The sequence below is a fragment of the Oncorhynchus nerka genome, linkage group LG15, assembly GCF_034236695.1.
Source record: "Oncorhynchus nerka isolate Pitt River linkage group LG15, Oner_Uvic_2.0, whole genome shotgun sequence".
NCBI classification, from domain to species: Eukaryota; Metazoa; Chordata; class Actinopteri; order Salmoniformes; family Salmonidae; genus Oncorhynchus; species Oncorhynchus nerka.
Genome location: NC_088410.1, coordinates 94,856,421 through 94,872,894, shown reverse-complemented (window position 1 = coordinate 94,872,894; position 16,474 = coordinate 94,856,421). Strand labels below are relative to the sequence as shown.

The 16,474-nt window shown below is 54.2% G+C and overlaps 1 protein-coding gene across 1 annotated transcript in view; it reads right to left on the bottom strand.

The window, feature by feature from the left end:
• Nucleotides 1-16,474, bottom strand: part of myg1 (myg1 exonuclease) — a 42,402-nt gene that overhangs the window by 13,330 nt on the left and 12,598 nt on the right. Inside the window, exons 5-6 of the mRNA XM_065002067.1 lie at nt 5,573-5,695; nt 5,023-5,204 (exon numbers count right to left, since the gene is read on the bottom strand). Coding sequence (XP_064858139.1) covers nt 5,023-5,204; nt 5,573-5,695 — 305 coding nt within the window. The remainder of the gene's footprint in view (nt 1-5,022; nt 5,205-5,572; nt 5,696-16,474) is intronic.

Genomic DNA, 16,474 nt, shown 5'->3' with positions numbered 1-16,474 from the left:
TTAACCTAGTGACCCCAGCCAATCAGCAGAGGGCTCTTTAACCTAGTGACCCCAGCCAATCAGCAAAGGGCTCTTTAACCTAGTGACCCCAGCCAATCAACAGAGTGCTCTTTAACCTAGTGACCCCAGCCAATCAGCAAAGGGCTCTTTAACCTAGTGACCCCAGCCAATCAGCAGAGGGCTGTTTTACCTAGTGACACCCAGTCAATCAGCAGGGGAGAGAGAGTCTGTCCGTCTGTATTTTCTGTCTGTGTGAATCACAAACGTGATGGTCTGACATTAAATGACACCTAGGAGAATATACCAGTCCACCCATTATGACACCATTCTTGAATAGGGACCCCCCCCTTCTATTCATTGTATTTAAATGGCAGCAGATGCCTTCAGGAGCGAACAAGAGAAGTGTCAGCAAAAAATAACTACCATTCAATATTCCATCATCGTCAGAACCCTAGCTACAAGCTACAAAACCCAGGAAACTGTTCCTACCCGTAGCTACAAGCTACAAAACCCAGGAAACTGTTCCTACCCGTAGCTACAAGCTACAAAACCCAGGAAACTGTTCCTCCCCCTAGCTACAAGCTACAAAACCCAGGAAACTGTTCCTACCCGTAGCTACAAGCTACAAAACCCAGGAAACTGTTCCTCCCCCTAGCTACAAGCTACAAAACCCAGGAAACTGTTCCTACCCGTAGCTACAAGCTACAAAACCCAGGAAACTGTTCCTCCCCCTAGCTACAAGCTACAAAACTCAGGAAGCTGTTCCTACCCGTAGCTACAAGCTACAACACCCAGGAAACTGTTCCTCCCCCTAGCTACAAGCTACAAAACTCAGGAAGCTGTTCCTACCCGTAGCTACAAGCTACAAAACCCAGGAAACTGTTCCTACCCGTAGCTACAAGCTACAAAACCCAGGAAACTGTTCCTACCCGTAGCTACAAGCTACAAAACCCAGGAAACTGTTCCTCCCCCTAGCTACAAGGAACAAAACCCAGGAAACTGTTCCTACCCGTAGCTACAAGCTACAAAACCCAGGAAACTGTTCCTCCCCCTAGCTACAAGCTACAAAACCCAGGAAACTGTTCCTACCCGTAGCTACAAGCTACAACACCCAGGAAACTGTTCCTCCCCCTAGCTACAAGCTACAAAACTCAGGAAGCTGTTCCTCCCCCTAGCTACAAAACTCAGGAAGCTGTTCCTCCCCCTAGCTACAAGCTACAAAACTCAGGAAGCTGTTCCTCCCCCTAGCTACAAGCTACAAAACTCAGGAAACTGTTCCTACCCCTAGCTACAAAACCCAGGAAACTGTTCCTACCCGTAGCTACAAGCTACAAAACCCAGGAAACTGTTCCTCCCCCTAGCTACAAGCTACAAAACTCAGGAAGCTGTTCCTACCCGTAGCTACAAGCTACAAAACCCAGGAAACTGTTTCTACCCGTAGCTACAAGCTACAAAACCCAGGAAACTGTTCCTACCCGTAGCTACAAGCTACAAAACCCAGGAAACTGTTCCTCCCCCTAGCTACAAGCTACAAAACCCAGGAAACTGTTCCTACCCGTAGCTACAAGCTACAAAACCCAGGAAACTGTTCCTCCCCCTAGCTACAAGCTACAAAACCCAGGAAACTGTTCCTACCCGTAGCTACAAGCTACAACACCCAGGAAACTGTTCCTCCCCCTAGCTACAAGCTACAAAACTCAGGAAGCTGTTCCTCCCCCTAGCTACAAAACTCAGGAAGCTGTTCCTCCCCCTAGCTACAAGCTACAAAACTCAGGAAGCTGTTCCTCCCCCTAGCTACAAGCTACAAAACTCAGGAAACTGTTCCTACCCCTAGCTACAAAACCCAGGAAACTGTTCCTACCCGTAGCTACAAGCTACAAAACCCAGGAAACTGTTCCTCCCCCTAGCTACAAGCTACAAAACCCAGGAAACTGTTCCTACCCGTAGCTACAAGCTACAAAACCCAGGAAACTGTTCCTCCCCCTAGCTACAAGCTACAAAACTCAGGAAGCTGTTCCTACCCGTAGCTACAAGCTACAACACCCAGGAAACTGTTCCTCCCCCTAGCTACAAGCTACAACACCCAGGAAACTGTTCCTCCCCCTAGCTACAAGCTACAACACCCAGGAAACTGTTCCTCCCCCTAGCTACAAGCTACAAAACTCAGGAAGCTGTTCCTACCCGTAGCTACAAGCTACAAAACCCAGGAAACTGTTCCTACCCGTAGCTACAAGCTACAAAACCCAGGAAACTGTTCCTACCCGTAGCTACAAGCTACAAAACCCAGGAAACTGTTCATCCCCCTAGCTACAAGCTACAAAACCCAGGAAACTGTTCCTACCCGTAGCTACAAGCTACAAAACCCAGGAAACTGTTCCTCCCCCTAGCTACAAGCTACAAAACTCAGGAAGCTGTTCCTACCCGTAGCTACAAGCTACAACACCCAGGAAACTGTTCCTCCCCCTAGCTACAAGCTACAAAACTCAGGAAGCTGTTCCTACAAGCTACAAAACCCAGGAAACTGTTCCTACCCGTAGCTACAAGCTACAAAACCCAGGAAACTGTTCCTACCCGTAGCTACAAGCTACAAAACCCAGGAAACTGTTCCTCCCCCTAGCTACAAGCTACAAAACCCAGGAAACTGTTCCTACCCGTAGCTACAAGCTACAAAACCCAGGAAACTGTTCCTCCCCCTAGCTACAAAACTCAGGAAGCTGTTCCTACCCGTAGCTACAAGCTACAACACCCAGGAAACTATTCCTCCCCCTAGCTACAAGCTACAAAACTCAGGAAGCTGTTCCTCCCCCTAGCTACAAAACTCAGGAAGCTGTTCCTCCCCCTAGCTACAAGCTACAAAACTCAGGAAGCTGTTCCTCCCCCTAGCTACAAGCTACAAAACTCAGGAAACTGTTCCTACCCCTAGCTACAAAACCCAGGAAACTGTTCCTACCCGTAGCTACAAGCTACAAAACCCAGGAAACTGTTCATCCCCCTAGCTACAAGCTACAAAACCCAGGAAGCTGTTCCTACCCGTAGCTACAAGCTACAACACCCAGGAAACTGTTCCTCCCCCTAGCTACAAGCTACAACACTCAGGAAGCTGTTCCTACCCGTAGCTACAAAACCCAGGAAGCTGTTCCTCCCCCTAGCTACAAGCTACAAAACTCAGGAAGCTGTTCCTCCCCCTAGCTACAAGCTACAAAACTCAGGAAGCTGTTCCTCCCCCTAGCTACAAGCTACAAAACTCTGGAAGCTGTTTCTACCCGTAGCTACAAACCTACAGCTCAGGAAGCTGTTCCTCCCCGTAGCTACAAACCGACAACTCAGGAAGTTGTTCCTCCCCGTAGCTACAAACCGACAATTCAGGAAGCTGTTCCTCCCCGTAGCTACAAACCTACAACTCAGGAAGCTGTTCCTCCCCGTAGCTACAAACCTACAACTCAGGAAGCTGTTCCTCCCCGTAGCTACAAACCTACAACTCAGGAAGCTGTTCCTCCCCGTAGCTACAGCTCAGGAAGCTGTTCCTCCCCGTAGCTACAAACCTACAACTCAGGAAGCTGTTCCTCCCCGTAGCTACAACTCAGGAAGCTATTCCTCCCCGTAGCTACAACTCAGGAAGCTGTTCCTCCCCGTATCTACAACTCAGGAAGCTGTTCCTCCCCGTAGCTACAACTCAGGAAGCTGTTCCTCCCCGTAGCTACAACTCAGGAAGCTGTTCCTCCCCGTAGCTACAACTCAGGAAGCTGTTCCTCCCCGTAGCTACAACTCAGGAAGCTGTTCCTCCCCGTAGCTACAACTCAGGAAGCTGTTCCTCCCCGTAGCTACAACTCAGGAAGCTGTTCCTCCCCGTAGCTACAACTCAGGAAGCTGTTCCTCCCCGTAGCTACAACTCAGGAAGCTGTTCCTCCCCGTAGCTACAACTCAGGAAGCTGTTCCTCCCCGTAGCTACAACTCAGGAAGCTGTTCCTCCCCGTAGCTACAACTCAGGAAGCTGTTCCTCCCCGTAGCTACAACTCAGGAAGCTGTTCCTCCCCGTAGCTACAACTCAGGAAGCTGTTCCTCCCCGTAGCTAGATGTAGAGTAGACTATTAAAGGTGCACACTATGTAGGGAGTAGGGAGCCATTTGACTTTTCTTTATTTTCTTTTTAACTTTTATTTAACTTGGCAAGTCAGTTAAGAACAAATTCTTATTTTCAATGACGGCCTAGGAACAGTGGGTTAACTGCCTGTTCAGGGGTAGAACGACAGATTTGTACCTTGTCAGCTCGGGGGTTTGAAATTGCAACCTGCTATTGTAGGCGATCTGGGTAGTGTACACTACCTGCTATGGTAGAAGATCTGGGTAGTGTACACTACCTGCTATTGTAGGCGATCTGGGTAGTGTACACTACCTGCTATTGTAGGCGATCTGGGTAGTGTCCACTACCTGCTATTGAAGGCGATCTGGGTAGTGTCCACTACCTGCTATTGAAGGCGATCTGGGTAGTGTCCACTACCTGCTATTAAAGGCGATCTGGGTAGTGTCCACTACCTGCTATTGAAGGCGATCTGGGTAGTGTCCACTACCTGCTATTGAAGGCGATCTGGGTAGTGTCCACTACCTGCTATTAAAGGCGATCTGGGTAGTGTCCACTACCTGCTATTGAAGGCGATCTGGGTAGTGTCCACTACCTGCTATTGAAGGCGATCTGGGTAGAGTACACTACCTGCTATTGAAGGCGATCTGGGTAGTGTCCACTACCTGCTATTGAAGGCGATCTGAGTAGTGTCCACTACCTGCTATTGAAGGCGATCTGGGTAGTGTCCACTACCTGCTATTGAAGGCGATCTGGGTAGTGTCCACTACCTGCTATTGAAGGCGATCTGGGTAGTGTCCACTACCTGCTATTGAAGGCGATCTGGGTAGTGTCCACTACCTGCTATTGAAGGCGATCTGGGTAGTGTCCACTACCTGCTATTGAAGGCGATCTGGGTAGTGTCCACTACCTGCTATTGAAGGCGATCTGGGTAGTGTACACTACCTGTTATTGAAGGTGTGCAGACCGGCTGGGACACACTGGACTCTCCACTGTCCGTTCTGGTCAGGGTAGAGGACAAACTTAATGGAGGTGTCCACGCTCAGCTCCTTCTCCAGGGAAAACAGGTGCTCCTTCCAGGGACAACCACCCTGAGAAAACACCACTATCTCGCCACTGGGGTCAACCTGGGGACGGACACAAAACAATCACATTTACTCAGGAATTCACTGGTCACAAAGTGCTTTGCAAACTTAAGACACGGGATCGATACCTATTGTGACGCATACACTGCATCAATACCTACAATTTCATAACGTCTCACGCTAACACTTTGCATTAATATGTGTATTGTTACTACGCCGTAACTACGCGCGCGTTTACGCCGTAACTACGCGCGCGTTTACACATATTTACACGTGTATCATACATGTCATTTGTTTTAACAGACAAAGTAGATCTGGAGAGAAGCAACATGACAGCGGATGTCATCAGAACAGCGCCACCCTGTCCGCTACCTAGTGAAAGTGAATATCTGCATGTCTACGGTAGGTACCTGCTTCCTCGTCTGTACAGCTCCCTCCACCACCACACGGGCAGGAAGCCAGGAGTTCTGGTAGAAGTCAACCCGGTCCAGGAACTCTGCTTCTACCATGCCCAGAGCCTTATGGAAGCCCTCCTAAAATACACAACATGAGGAGACGACGACATGAGGAGGAGACGACATGAGGAGGAGACGACATGAGGAGGAGAAGACATGAGGAGGAGACGACATGAGGAGGAGAAGACATGAGGAGGAGACGACATGAGGAGGAGACGACATGAGGAGACATGAGGAGGAGAAGACGACAGGAGGAGGAGAAGACGACAGGAGGAGACAACATGAGGAGGAGACGACGACGACATGAGGAGGAGACGACAGGAGACAACGACATGAGGAGGAGACGACATGAGGAGACGACAGGAGGAGGAGACGACAGGAGGAGGAGACGACATGAGGAGGAGATGACATGAGGAGGAGACGACAGGAGGAGGAGACGACATGAGGAGGAGACGACAGGAGGAGGAGACGACAGGAGGAGGAGACGACAGGAGACGACATGAGGAGGAGACGACAGGAGACGACGACATGATGAGGAGAAGACAGGAGACGACGACATGAGGAGGAGACGACGACATGAGGAGGAGACGACATGAGGAGGAGACGACGACATGAGGAGGAGACGACAGGAGACGACGACATGAGGAGGAGACGACAGGAGACGACGACATGAGGAGGAGACGACAGGAGACGACGACATGAGGAGGAGACGACAGGAGACGACGACATGAGGAGGAGACGACAGGAGGAGGACACGACAGGAGGAGGAGACGACATGAGGAGGAGACGACAGGAGGAGGAGACGACAGGAGGAGGAGACGACAGGAGGAGGAGACGACAGGAGGAGGAGACGACGACATGAGGAGGAGACGACAGGAGACGACGACATGAGGAGGAGACGACAGAAGACGACGACATGAGGAGGAGACGACATGAGGAGGACACGACATGAGGAGGAGACGACAGGAGGAGGACACGACAGGAGAAGGAGACGACAAGAGACGACATGAGGAGGAGACGACAGGAGGAGGAGACGACAAGAGACGACGACATGAGGAGGAGACGACATGAGGAGGAGACGACATGAGGAGGAGACGACATGAGGAGGAGACGACAGGAGACGACATGAGGAGGAGACGACAGGAGGAGGAGACGACATGAGGAGGAGACGACAGGAGGAGGAGACATGAGGAGGAGAAGACGACAGGAGGAGGAGAAGACGACAGGAGGAGACGACATGAGGAGGAGACGACATGAGGAGGAGACGACGACAGGAGGAGACGACATGAGGAGGAGACGACGACGACATGAGGAGGAGACGACAGGAGACAACGACATGAGGAGACGACAGGAGGAGGAGACGACAGGAGGAGGAGACGACAGGAGGAGGAGACGACATGAGGAGGAGACGACATGAGGAGGAGACGACAGGAGGAGGAGACGACAGGAGGAGGAGACGACATGAGGAGGAGACGACAGGAGACGACGACATGATGAGGAGAAGACAGGAGACGACGACATGAGGAGGAGACGACGACATGAGGAGGAGACGACATGAGGAGGAGACGACGACATGAGGAGGAGACGACAGGAGACGACGACATGAGGAGGAGACGACAGGAGACGACAGGAGACGACGACATGATGAGGAGAAGACAGGAGACGACGACATGAGGAGGAGACGACAGGAGGAGGACACGACAGGAGGACACGACAGGAGGAGGAGACGACAAGAGACGACGACATGAGGAGGAGACGACAGGAGGAGGAGACGACAAGAGACGACGACATGAGGAGGAGACGACATGAGGAGGAGACGACATGAGGAGGAGACGACAGGAGACGACGAGGAGGAGACGACGACATGATGAGGAGAAGACAGGAGACGACATGAGGAAGAGACGACGACATGAGGAGGAGACGACATGAGGAGGAGACGACGACATGAGGAGGAGACGACAGGAGACGACGACATGAGGAGGAGACGACAAGAGACGACGACATGAGGAGGAGACGACATGAGGAGGAGACGACGACATGAGGAGGAGACGACGACATGAGGAGGAGACGACGACATGAGGAGGAGACGACGACATGAGGAGGAGACGACGACATGAGGAGGAGACGACATGAGGAGGAGACGACGACATGAGGAGGAGACGACATGAGGAGGAGACGACAGGAGACGACGACATGAGGAGGAGACGACAGGAGACGACAACATGAGGAGGAGACGACAGGAGGAGGAGACGACAAGAGACGACGACAGGAGGAGGAGACGACATGAGGAGGAGGAGACGACATGAGGAGGAGGAGACGACATGAGGAGGAGACGACGACATGAGGAGGAGACGACGACATGAGGAGGAGACGACGACATGAGGAGGAGACGACATGAGGAGGAGACGACGACATGAGGAGGAGACGACGACATGAGGAGACGACGACATGAGGAGACGACGACAGGAGGAGACGACGACAGGAGGAGACGACAGCATGAGGAGGAGACGACAGCATGAGGAGAAGACGACAGCATGATGAGGAGACGACAGCATGAGGAGACGACAGCATGAGGAGGACACGACAAGAGACGACGACATGAGGAGGAGACGACAGGAGACGACGACATGAGGAGGAGGAGACGACATGAGGAGGAGGAGACGACAGGAGACGACATGAGGAGGAGGAGACGACAGGAGACGACGACATGAGGAGGAGACGACATGAGGAGGAGGATACGACAGGAGACGACGACATGGAGGAGACGACATGAGGAGGAGACGACATGAGGAGACGACATGAGGAGACGACGACATGGAGGAGACGACAGGAGGAGACGACGACAGGAGGAGACGACGACAGGAGGAGACGACATGAGGAGGAGAGACGACATGAGGAGGAGACGACAGGAGACGACATGAGGAGGAGAAGACAGGAGACGACGACATGAGGAGGAGACGACGACATGAGGAGGAGACGACGACATGAGGAGGAGACGACATGAGGAGGAGACGACGACATGAGGAGGAGACGACAGGAGACGACGACATGAGGAGGAGACGACATGAGGAGGAGACGACAGGAGGAGGAGACGACAGGAGGAGGAGACGACGACATGAGGAGGAGACGACAGGAGACGACGACATGAGGAGACGACAGGAGGAGGACACGACAGGAGGAGGAGACGACAAGAGACGACGACATGAGGAGGAGACGACAGGAGGAGGAGACGACAAGAGACGACGACGTGAGGAGGAGACGACATGAGGAGGAGACGACATGAGGAGGAGACGACATGAGGAGGAGACGACAGGAGGAGGAGACGACATGAGGAGGAGACGACATGAGGAGGAGACGACATGATGAGGAGAAGACAGGAGACGACGACATGAGGAGGAGACGACGACATGAGGAGGAGACGACGACATGAGGAGGAGACGACAGGAAACGACGACATGAGGAGGAGACGACAGGAGGAGGACACGACAGGAGGAGGAGACGACATGAGGAGGAGACGACATGAGGAGGAGACGACGACATGAGGAGGAGACGACAGGAGACGACGACATGAGGAGGAGACGACAGGAGACGACGACATGAGGAGGAGACGACAGGAGACGACGACATGAGGAGGAGACGACAGGAGGAGGACACGACAGGAGGAGGAGACAACATGAGGAGGAGACGACAGGAGGAGGAGACGACGACAGGAGACGACGACATGAGGAGACGACAGGAGACGACGACATGAGGAGGAGACGACAGGAGACGACGACATGAGGAGACGACAAGAGACGACGACATGAGGAGGAGACGACAGGAGGACGCGACAGGAGGAGGAGACGACAAGAGACGACGACATGAGGAGGAGACGACAGGAGGAGGAGACGACATGAGGAGGAGGAGACGACATGAGGAGGAGGAGACGACAGGAGACGACGACATGAGGAGGAGACGACATGAGACGACGACATGAGGAGGAGACGACGACATGAGGAGACGACGACAGGAGGAGGAGACGACGACATGAGGAGGAGACGACAGCATGAGGAGGAGACGACAGCATGAGGAGGAGACGACAGCATGAGGAGGAGACGACAGCATGAGGAGGAGACGACAGCATGAGGAGGAGACGACAGCATGATGAGACGACAGCATGAGGAGACGACAGCATGAGGAGACGACAGCATGAGGAGGACACGACAAGAGACGACGACATGAGGAGGAGACGACATGAGGAGGAGACGACAGGAGACGACGACATGAGGAGGAGGAGACGACATGAGGAGGAGGAGACGACAGGAGACGACATGAGGAGGAGGAGACGACAGGAGACGACGACATGAGGAGGAGACGACATGAGGAGACGACGACATGAGGAGACGACGACATGGAGGAGACGACGACATGAGGAGACGACGACATGAGGAGACGACGACATGAGGAGACGACGACATGAGGAGACGACGACAGGAGGAGACGACATGAGGAGGAGACGACATGAGGAGGAGACGACATGAGGAGGAGACGACATGAGGAGGAGACGACAGGAGGAGGAGACGACAGGAGGAGGAGACGACAGGAGGAGGAGACGACAGGAGACGACGACATGAGGAGGAGACGACAGGAGACGACGACATGAGGAGACGACAGGAGGAGGACACGACAGGAGGAGGAGACGACAAGAGACGACAACATGAGGAGGAGACGACGGGAGGAGGAGACGACAAGAGACGACGACATGAGGAGGAGACGACATGAGGAGGAGACGACATGAGGAGGAGACGACAGGAGACGACATGAGGAGGAGACGACAGGAGGAGGAGACGACAGGAGACGACATGAGGAGGAGGAGACGACAGGAGACGACGACATGAGGAGGAGACGACATGAGACGACGACATGAGGAGGAGACGACGACATGAGGAGGAGACGACGACAGGAGGAGACGACATGAGGAGGAGACGACGACATGAGGAGGAGACGACAGCATGAGGAGGAGACGACAGCATGAGGAGGAGACGACAGCATGAGGAGGAGACGACAGCATGAGGAGGAGACGACAGCATGAGGAGGAGACGACAGCATGAGGAGGAGACGACAGCATGATGAGACGACAGCATGAGGAGACGACAGCATGAGGAGACGACAGCATGAGGAGGACACGACAAGAGACGACGACATGAGGAGGAGACGACATGAGGAGGAGACGACAGGAGACGACGACATGAGGAGGAGGAGACGACGACATGAGGAGGAGGAGACGACAGGAGACGACATGAGGAGGAGGAGACGACAGGAGACGACGACATGAGGAGGAGACGACATGAGGAGGAGACGACATGAGGAGGAGACGACATGAGGAGACGACGACATGGAGGAGACGACGACATGAGGAGACGACGACATGAGGAGACGACGACAGGAGGAGACGACATGAGGAGGAGACGACGACATGAGGAGGAGACGACGACATGAGGAGGAGACGACATGATGAGGAGAAGACAGGAGACGACGACATGAGGAGAAGACGACGACATGAGGAGGAGACGACATGAGGAGACGACGACATGAGGAGGAGACGACGACATGAGGAGGAGACGACAGGAGACGACGACATGAGGAGACGACAGGAGACGACGACATGAGGAGGAGACGACATGAGGAGACGACGACATGAGGAGGAGACGACAGGAGACGACGACATGAGGAGGAGACGACAGGAGGAGGACACGACAGGAGGAGGAGACGACAAGAGACGACGACATGAGGAGGAGACGACGGGAGGAGGAGACGACAAGAGACGACGACATGAGGAGGAGACGACATGAGGAGGAGACGACAGGAGACGACATGAGGAGGAGACGACAGGAGACGACGACATGATGAGGAGAAGACAGGAGACGACGACATGAGGAGACGACGACATGAGGAGGAGACGACATGAGGAGGAGACGACGACATGAGGAGGAGACGACAGGAGACGACGACATGAGGAGGAGACGACAGGAGACGACGACATGAGGAGGAGACGACAGGAGACGACGACATGAGGAGGAGACGACAGGAGGAGGACACGACAGGAGGAGGAGACGACGACATGAGGAGGAGACGACAGGAGGAGGAGACGACAAGAGACGACGACATGAGGAGGAGACGACAGGAGGAGGAGACGACAGGAGGAGGAGACGACAAGAGACGACGACAAGAGACGACGACATGAGGAGGAGACGACAGGAGGAGGAGACGACAAGAGACGACGACATGAGGAGGAGACGACATGAGGAGGAGACGACAGGAGGAGGAGACGACAAGAGACGACGACATGAGGAGGAGACGACATGAGGAGGAGACGACGACATGAGGAGGAGACGACGACATGAGGAGGAGACGACAGGAGACGACGACATGAGGAGGAGACGACAGGAGACGACGACATGAGGAGGAGACGACAGGAGGAGGACACGACAGGAGGAGGAGACGACAAGAGACGACGACATGAGGAGGAGACGACAGGAGGAGGAGACGACATGAGGAGGAGACGACAGGAGACGACGACATGAGGAGGAGACGACATGAGGAGGAGACGACGACATGAGGAGGAGACGACGACATGAGGAGACGACAAGAGACGACGACATGAGGAGGAGACGACATGAGGAGGAGACGACGACATGAGGAGGAGACGACATGAGGAGGAGACGACGACATGAGGAGGAGACGACGACATGAGGAGGAGACGACGACATGAGGAGGAGACGACAGGAGACGACGACATGAGGAGACGACAGGAGACGACGACATGAGGAGGAGACGACAGGAGACGAAGACATGAGGAGGAGACGACAGGAGGAGGACACGACAGGAGGAGGAGACGACAAGAGACGACGACATGAGGAGGAGACGACAGGAGGAGGAGACGACATGAGGAGGAGGAGACGACATGAGGAGGAGACGACATGAGGAGGAGACGACGACATGAGGAGGAGACGACGACGACATGAGGAGACGACATGAGGAGGAGACGACGACATGAGGAGGAGACGACAGCATGAGGAGGAGACGACAGCATGAGGAGGAGACGACAGCATGAGGAGGAGACGACATGAGGAGGAGGAGACGACATGAGGAGGAGGAGACGACATGAGGAGGAGGAGACGACATGAGGAGGAGGAGACGACATGAGGAGGAGGAGACGACATGAGGAGGAGACGACATGAGGAGGAGACGACATGAGGAGGAGACGACATGAGGAGACGACGACATGGAGGAGACGACGACATGGAGGAGACGACGACATGAGGAGGAGACGACGACATGAGGAGGAGACGACGGCATGAGGAGGAGACGACAGGAGGAGACGACAGGAGACGACGACATGAGGAGGAGACGACAGGAGACGACGACATGAGGAGGAGACGACAGGAGACGACGACATGAGGAGGAGACGACAGGAGGAGGACACGACAGGAGGAGGAGACGACGACATGAGGAGGAGACGACAGGAGGAGGAGACGACAAGAGACGACGACATGAGGAGGAGACGACAGGAGGAGGAGACGACAGGAGGAGGAGACGACAAGAGACGACGACAAGAGACGACGACATGAGGAGGAGACGACAGGAGGAGGAGACGACAAGAGACGACGACATGAGGAGGAGACGACATGAGGAGGAGACGACAGGAGGAGGAGACGACAAGAGACGACGACATGAGGAGGAGACGACGACATGAGGAGGAGACGACGACATGAGGAGGAGACGACAGGAGACGACGACATGAGGAGGAGACGACAGGAGACGACGACATGAGGAGGAGACGACAGGAGGAGGACACGACAGGAGGAGGAGACGACAAGAGACGACGACATGAGGAGGAGACGACAGGAGGAGGAGACGACATGAGGAGGAGACGACAGGAGACGACGACATGAGGAGGAGACGACATGAGGAGGAGACGACGACATGAGGAGACGACAAGAGACGACGACATGAGGAGGAGACGACATGAGGAGGAGACGACATGAGGAGGAGACGACGACATGAGGAGGAGACGACATGAGGAGGAGACGACGACATGAGGAGGAGACGACAGGAGACGACGACATGAGGAGACGACAGGAGACGACGACATGAGGAGGAGACGACAGGAGACGACGACATGAGGAGGAGACGACAGGAGGAGGACACGACAGGAGGAGGAGACGACAAGAGACGACGACATGAGGAGGAGACGACAGGAGGAGGAGACGACATGAGGAGGAGGAGACGACATGAGGAGGAGACGACATGAGGAGGAGACGACGACATGAGGAGGAGACGACGACGACATGAGGAGACGACATGAGGAGGAGACGACGACATGAGGAGGAGACGACAGCATGAGGAGGAGACGACAGCATGAGGAGGAGACGACAGCATGAGGAGGAGACGACATGAGGAGGAGGAGACGACATGAGGAGGAGGAGACGACATGAGGAGGAGGAGACGACATGAGGAGGAGGAGACGACATGAGGAGGAGGAGACGACATGAGGAGGAGACGACATGAGGAGGAGACGACATGAGGAGGAGACGACATGAGGAGACGACATGAGGAGACGACGACATGGAGGAGACGACGACATGGAGGAGACGACGACATGAGGAGGAGACGACGACATGAGGAGGAGACGACGGCATGAGGAGGAGACGACGGCATGAGGAGGAGACGACGGCATGAGGAGGAGACGACGGCATGAGGAGGAGACGACGGCATGAGGAGGAGACGACAGCATGAGGAGGAGACGACAGCATGAGGAGGAGACGACAGCATGAGGAGGAGACGACAGCATGAGGAGGAGACGACAGCATGAGGAGGAGACGACATGAGGAGGAGACGACATGAGGAGGAGACGACAGGAGGAGGAGACGACAGGAGGAGGAGACGACAGGAGGAGGAGACGACAGGAGGAGGAGACGACAGGAGGAGGAGACGACATGAGGAGGAGACGACAGGAGGAGGAAACGACAGGAGGAGGAGACGACAGGAGAAGACGACATGAGGAGGAGACGACAGGAGGAGGAGACGACAGGAGGAGGACACGACAGGAGGAGGACACGACAGGAGGAGGACACGACAGGAGGAGGACACGACAGGAGGAGGACACGACAGGAGGAGGACACGACAGGAGGAGGACACGACAGGAGGAGGACACGACAGGAGGAGGAGACGACAAGAGACGACGACAGGAGAAGGAGACGACAGGAGACAGGAAATGTCACGAAACATAAGGCTACACCAGGAGATATCAGCAGTCTTGCAGCACATGAAGGACAGCACAACAGCTGCTAAAGTAAATACAGGATAGATAAACATTTTTCTACAAGGAAAACTAAAGGTCGCTAAAGGTCTCCCTTACTGACTGACTCACTCAGCCTCTCCCTCACTGACTGACTCACTCAGCCTCTCCCTCACTGACTGACTCACTCAGCCTCTCCCTCACTGACTGACTCACTCAGCCTCTCCCTCACTGACTGACTCAGTCAGTCTCTCCCTCACTGACTGACTCAGTCAGTCTCTCCCTCACTGACTGACTCAGTCAGTCTCTCCCTCACTGACTGACTCAGTCAGTCTCTCCCTCACTGACTGACTCAGTCAGTCTCTCCCTCACTGACTGACTCAGTCAGTCTCTCCCTCACTGACTGACTCACTCAGTCTCTCCCTCACTGACTGACTCACTCAGTCTCTCCCTCACTGACTGACTCACTCAGTCTCTCCCTCACTGACTGACTCACTCCCTTTGTCGGTCTCAGTCAGTCTCTCCCTCACAGACTGACTCACTCCCTTTGTCAGTCTCAGTCTCTCCCTCACAGACTGACTCACTCCCTTTGTCAGTCTCAGTCTCTCCCTCACTGACTGACTCACTCCCTTTGTCAGTCTCAGTCTCTCCCTCACTGACTGACTCACTCCCTTTGTCAGTCTCAGTCAGTCTCTCCCTCACAGACTGTTCTCACACACTCCTGCTGCCACTTAGGGCACTGATGTGCATGCATACACACACACGCTAGCGCAAACATAATAAAGCACGTGCAATGACGTCACACACACACACACCACTAACATCACCACCGTAATGTCGTAGCATCTGGCTGAGCGTGTGGTATGTGTGTGAGTTTGAGCAGCTGAGAGTTTGGTGAGACAGGACGAGAAGGGCAGGAGGAAAAATATTACTTTTTTTTTTTCAATCAAAAAGTGACAAGGTGACAATTGATTGGATCAGGAAATCACAGGGCCGTTGAGTAGCGCAGCCTGTCACAATCCACAGTGCCTTTCCAGGGTATGACGAATGAATAGAGTCGACGACCAGCCTCTCACAGAGTAATAAGTAAGTGCTCCTGGTCTGAGAAAGGTGTGGGAAATGGAGGAAAATGGATGGACCAAGAGTTTATTCCCCCTCTGCCCTCCCCATTCCCCATCTGAGCCAGACGATAAGAGTTTATTCCCCCTCTGCCCTCCCCATTCCCCATCTGAGCCAGACGATAAGAGTTTATTCCCCCTCTGCCCTCCCCATTCCCCATCTGAGCCAGACGATAAGAGTTTATTCCCCCTCTGCCCTCCCCATTCCCCATCTGAGCCAGACGATAAGAGTTTATTCCCCCTCTGCCCTCCCCATTCCCCATCTGAGCCAGACGATAAGAGTTTATTCCCCCTCTGCCCTCCCCATTCCCCATCTGAGCCAGACGATAAGAGTTTATTCCCCCTCTGCCCTCCCCATTCCCCAGCTGAGCCAGACGATAAATCACAGGTGTTTGACCCACTTGCCCAATCGTTGTACAGTGTTTAAAAGGCGACTGCACTTCCTGATTTGTCCTAGTT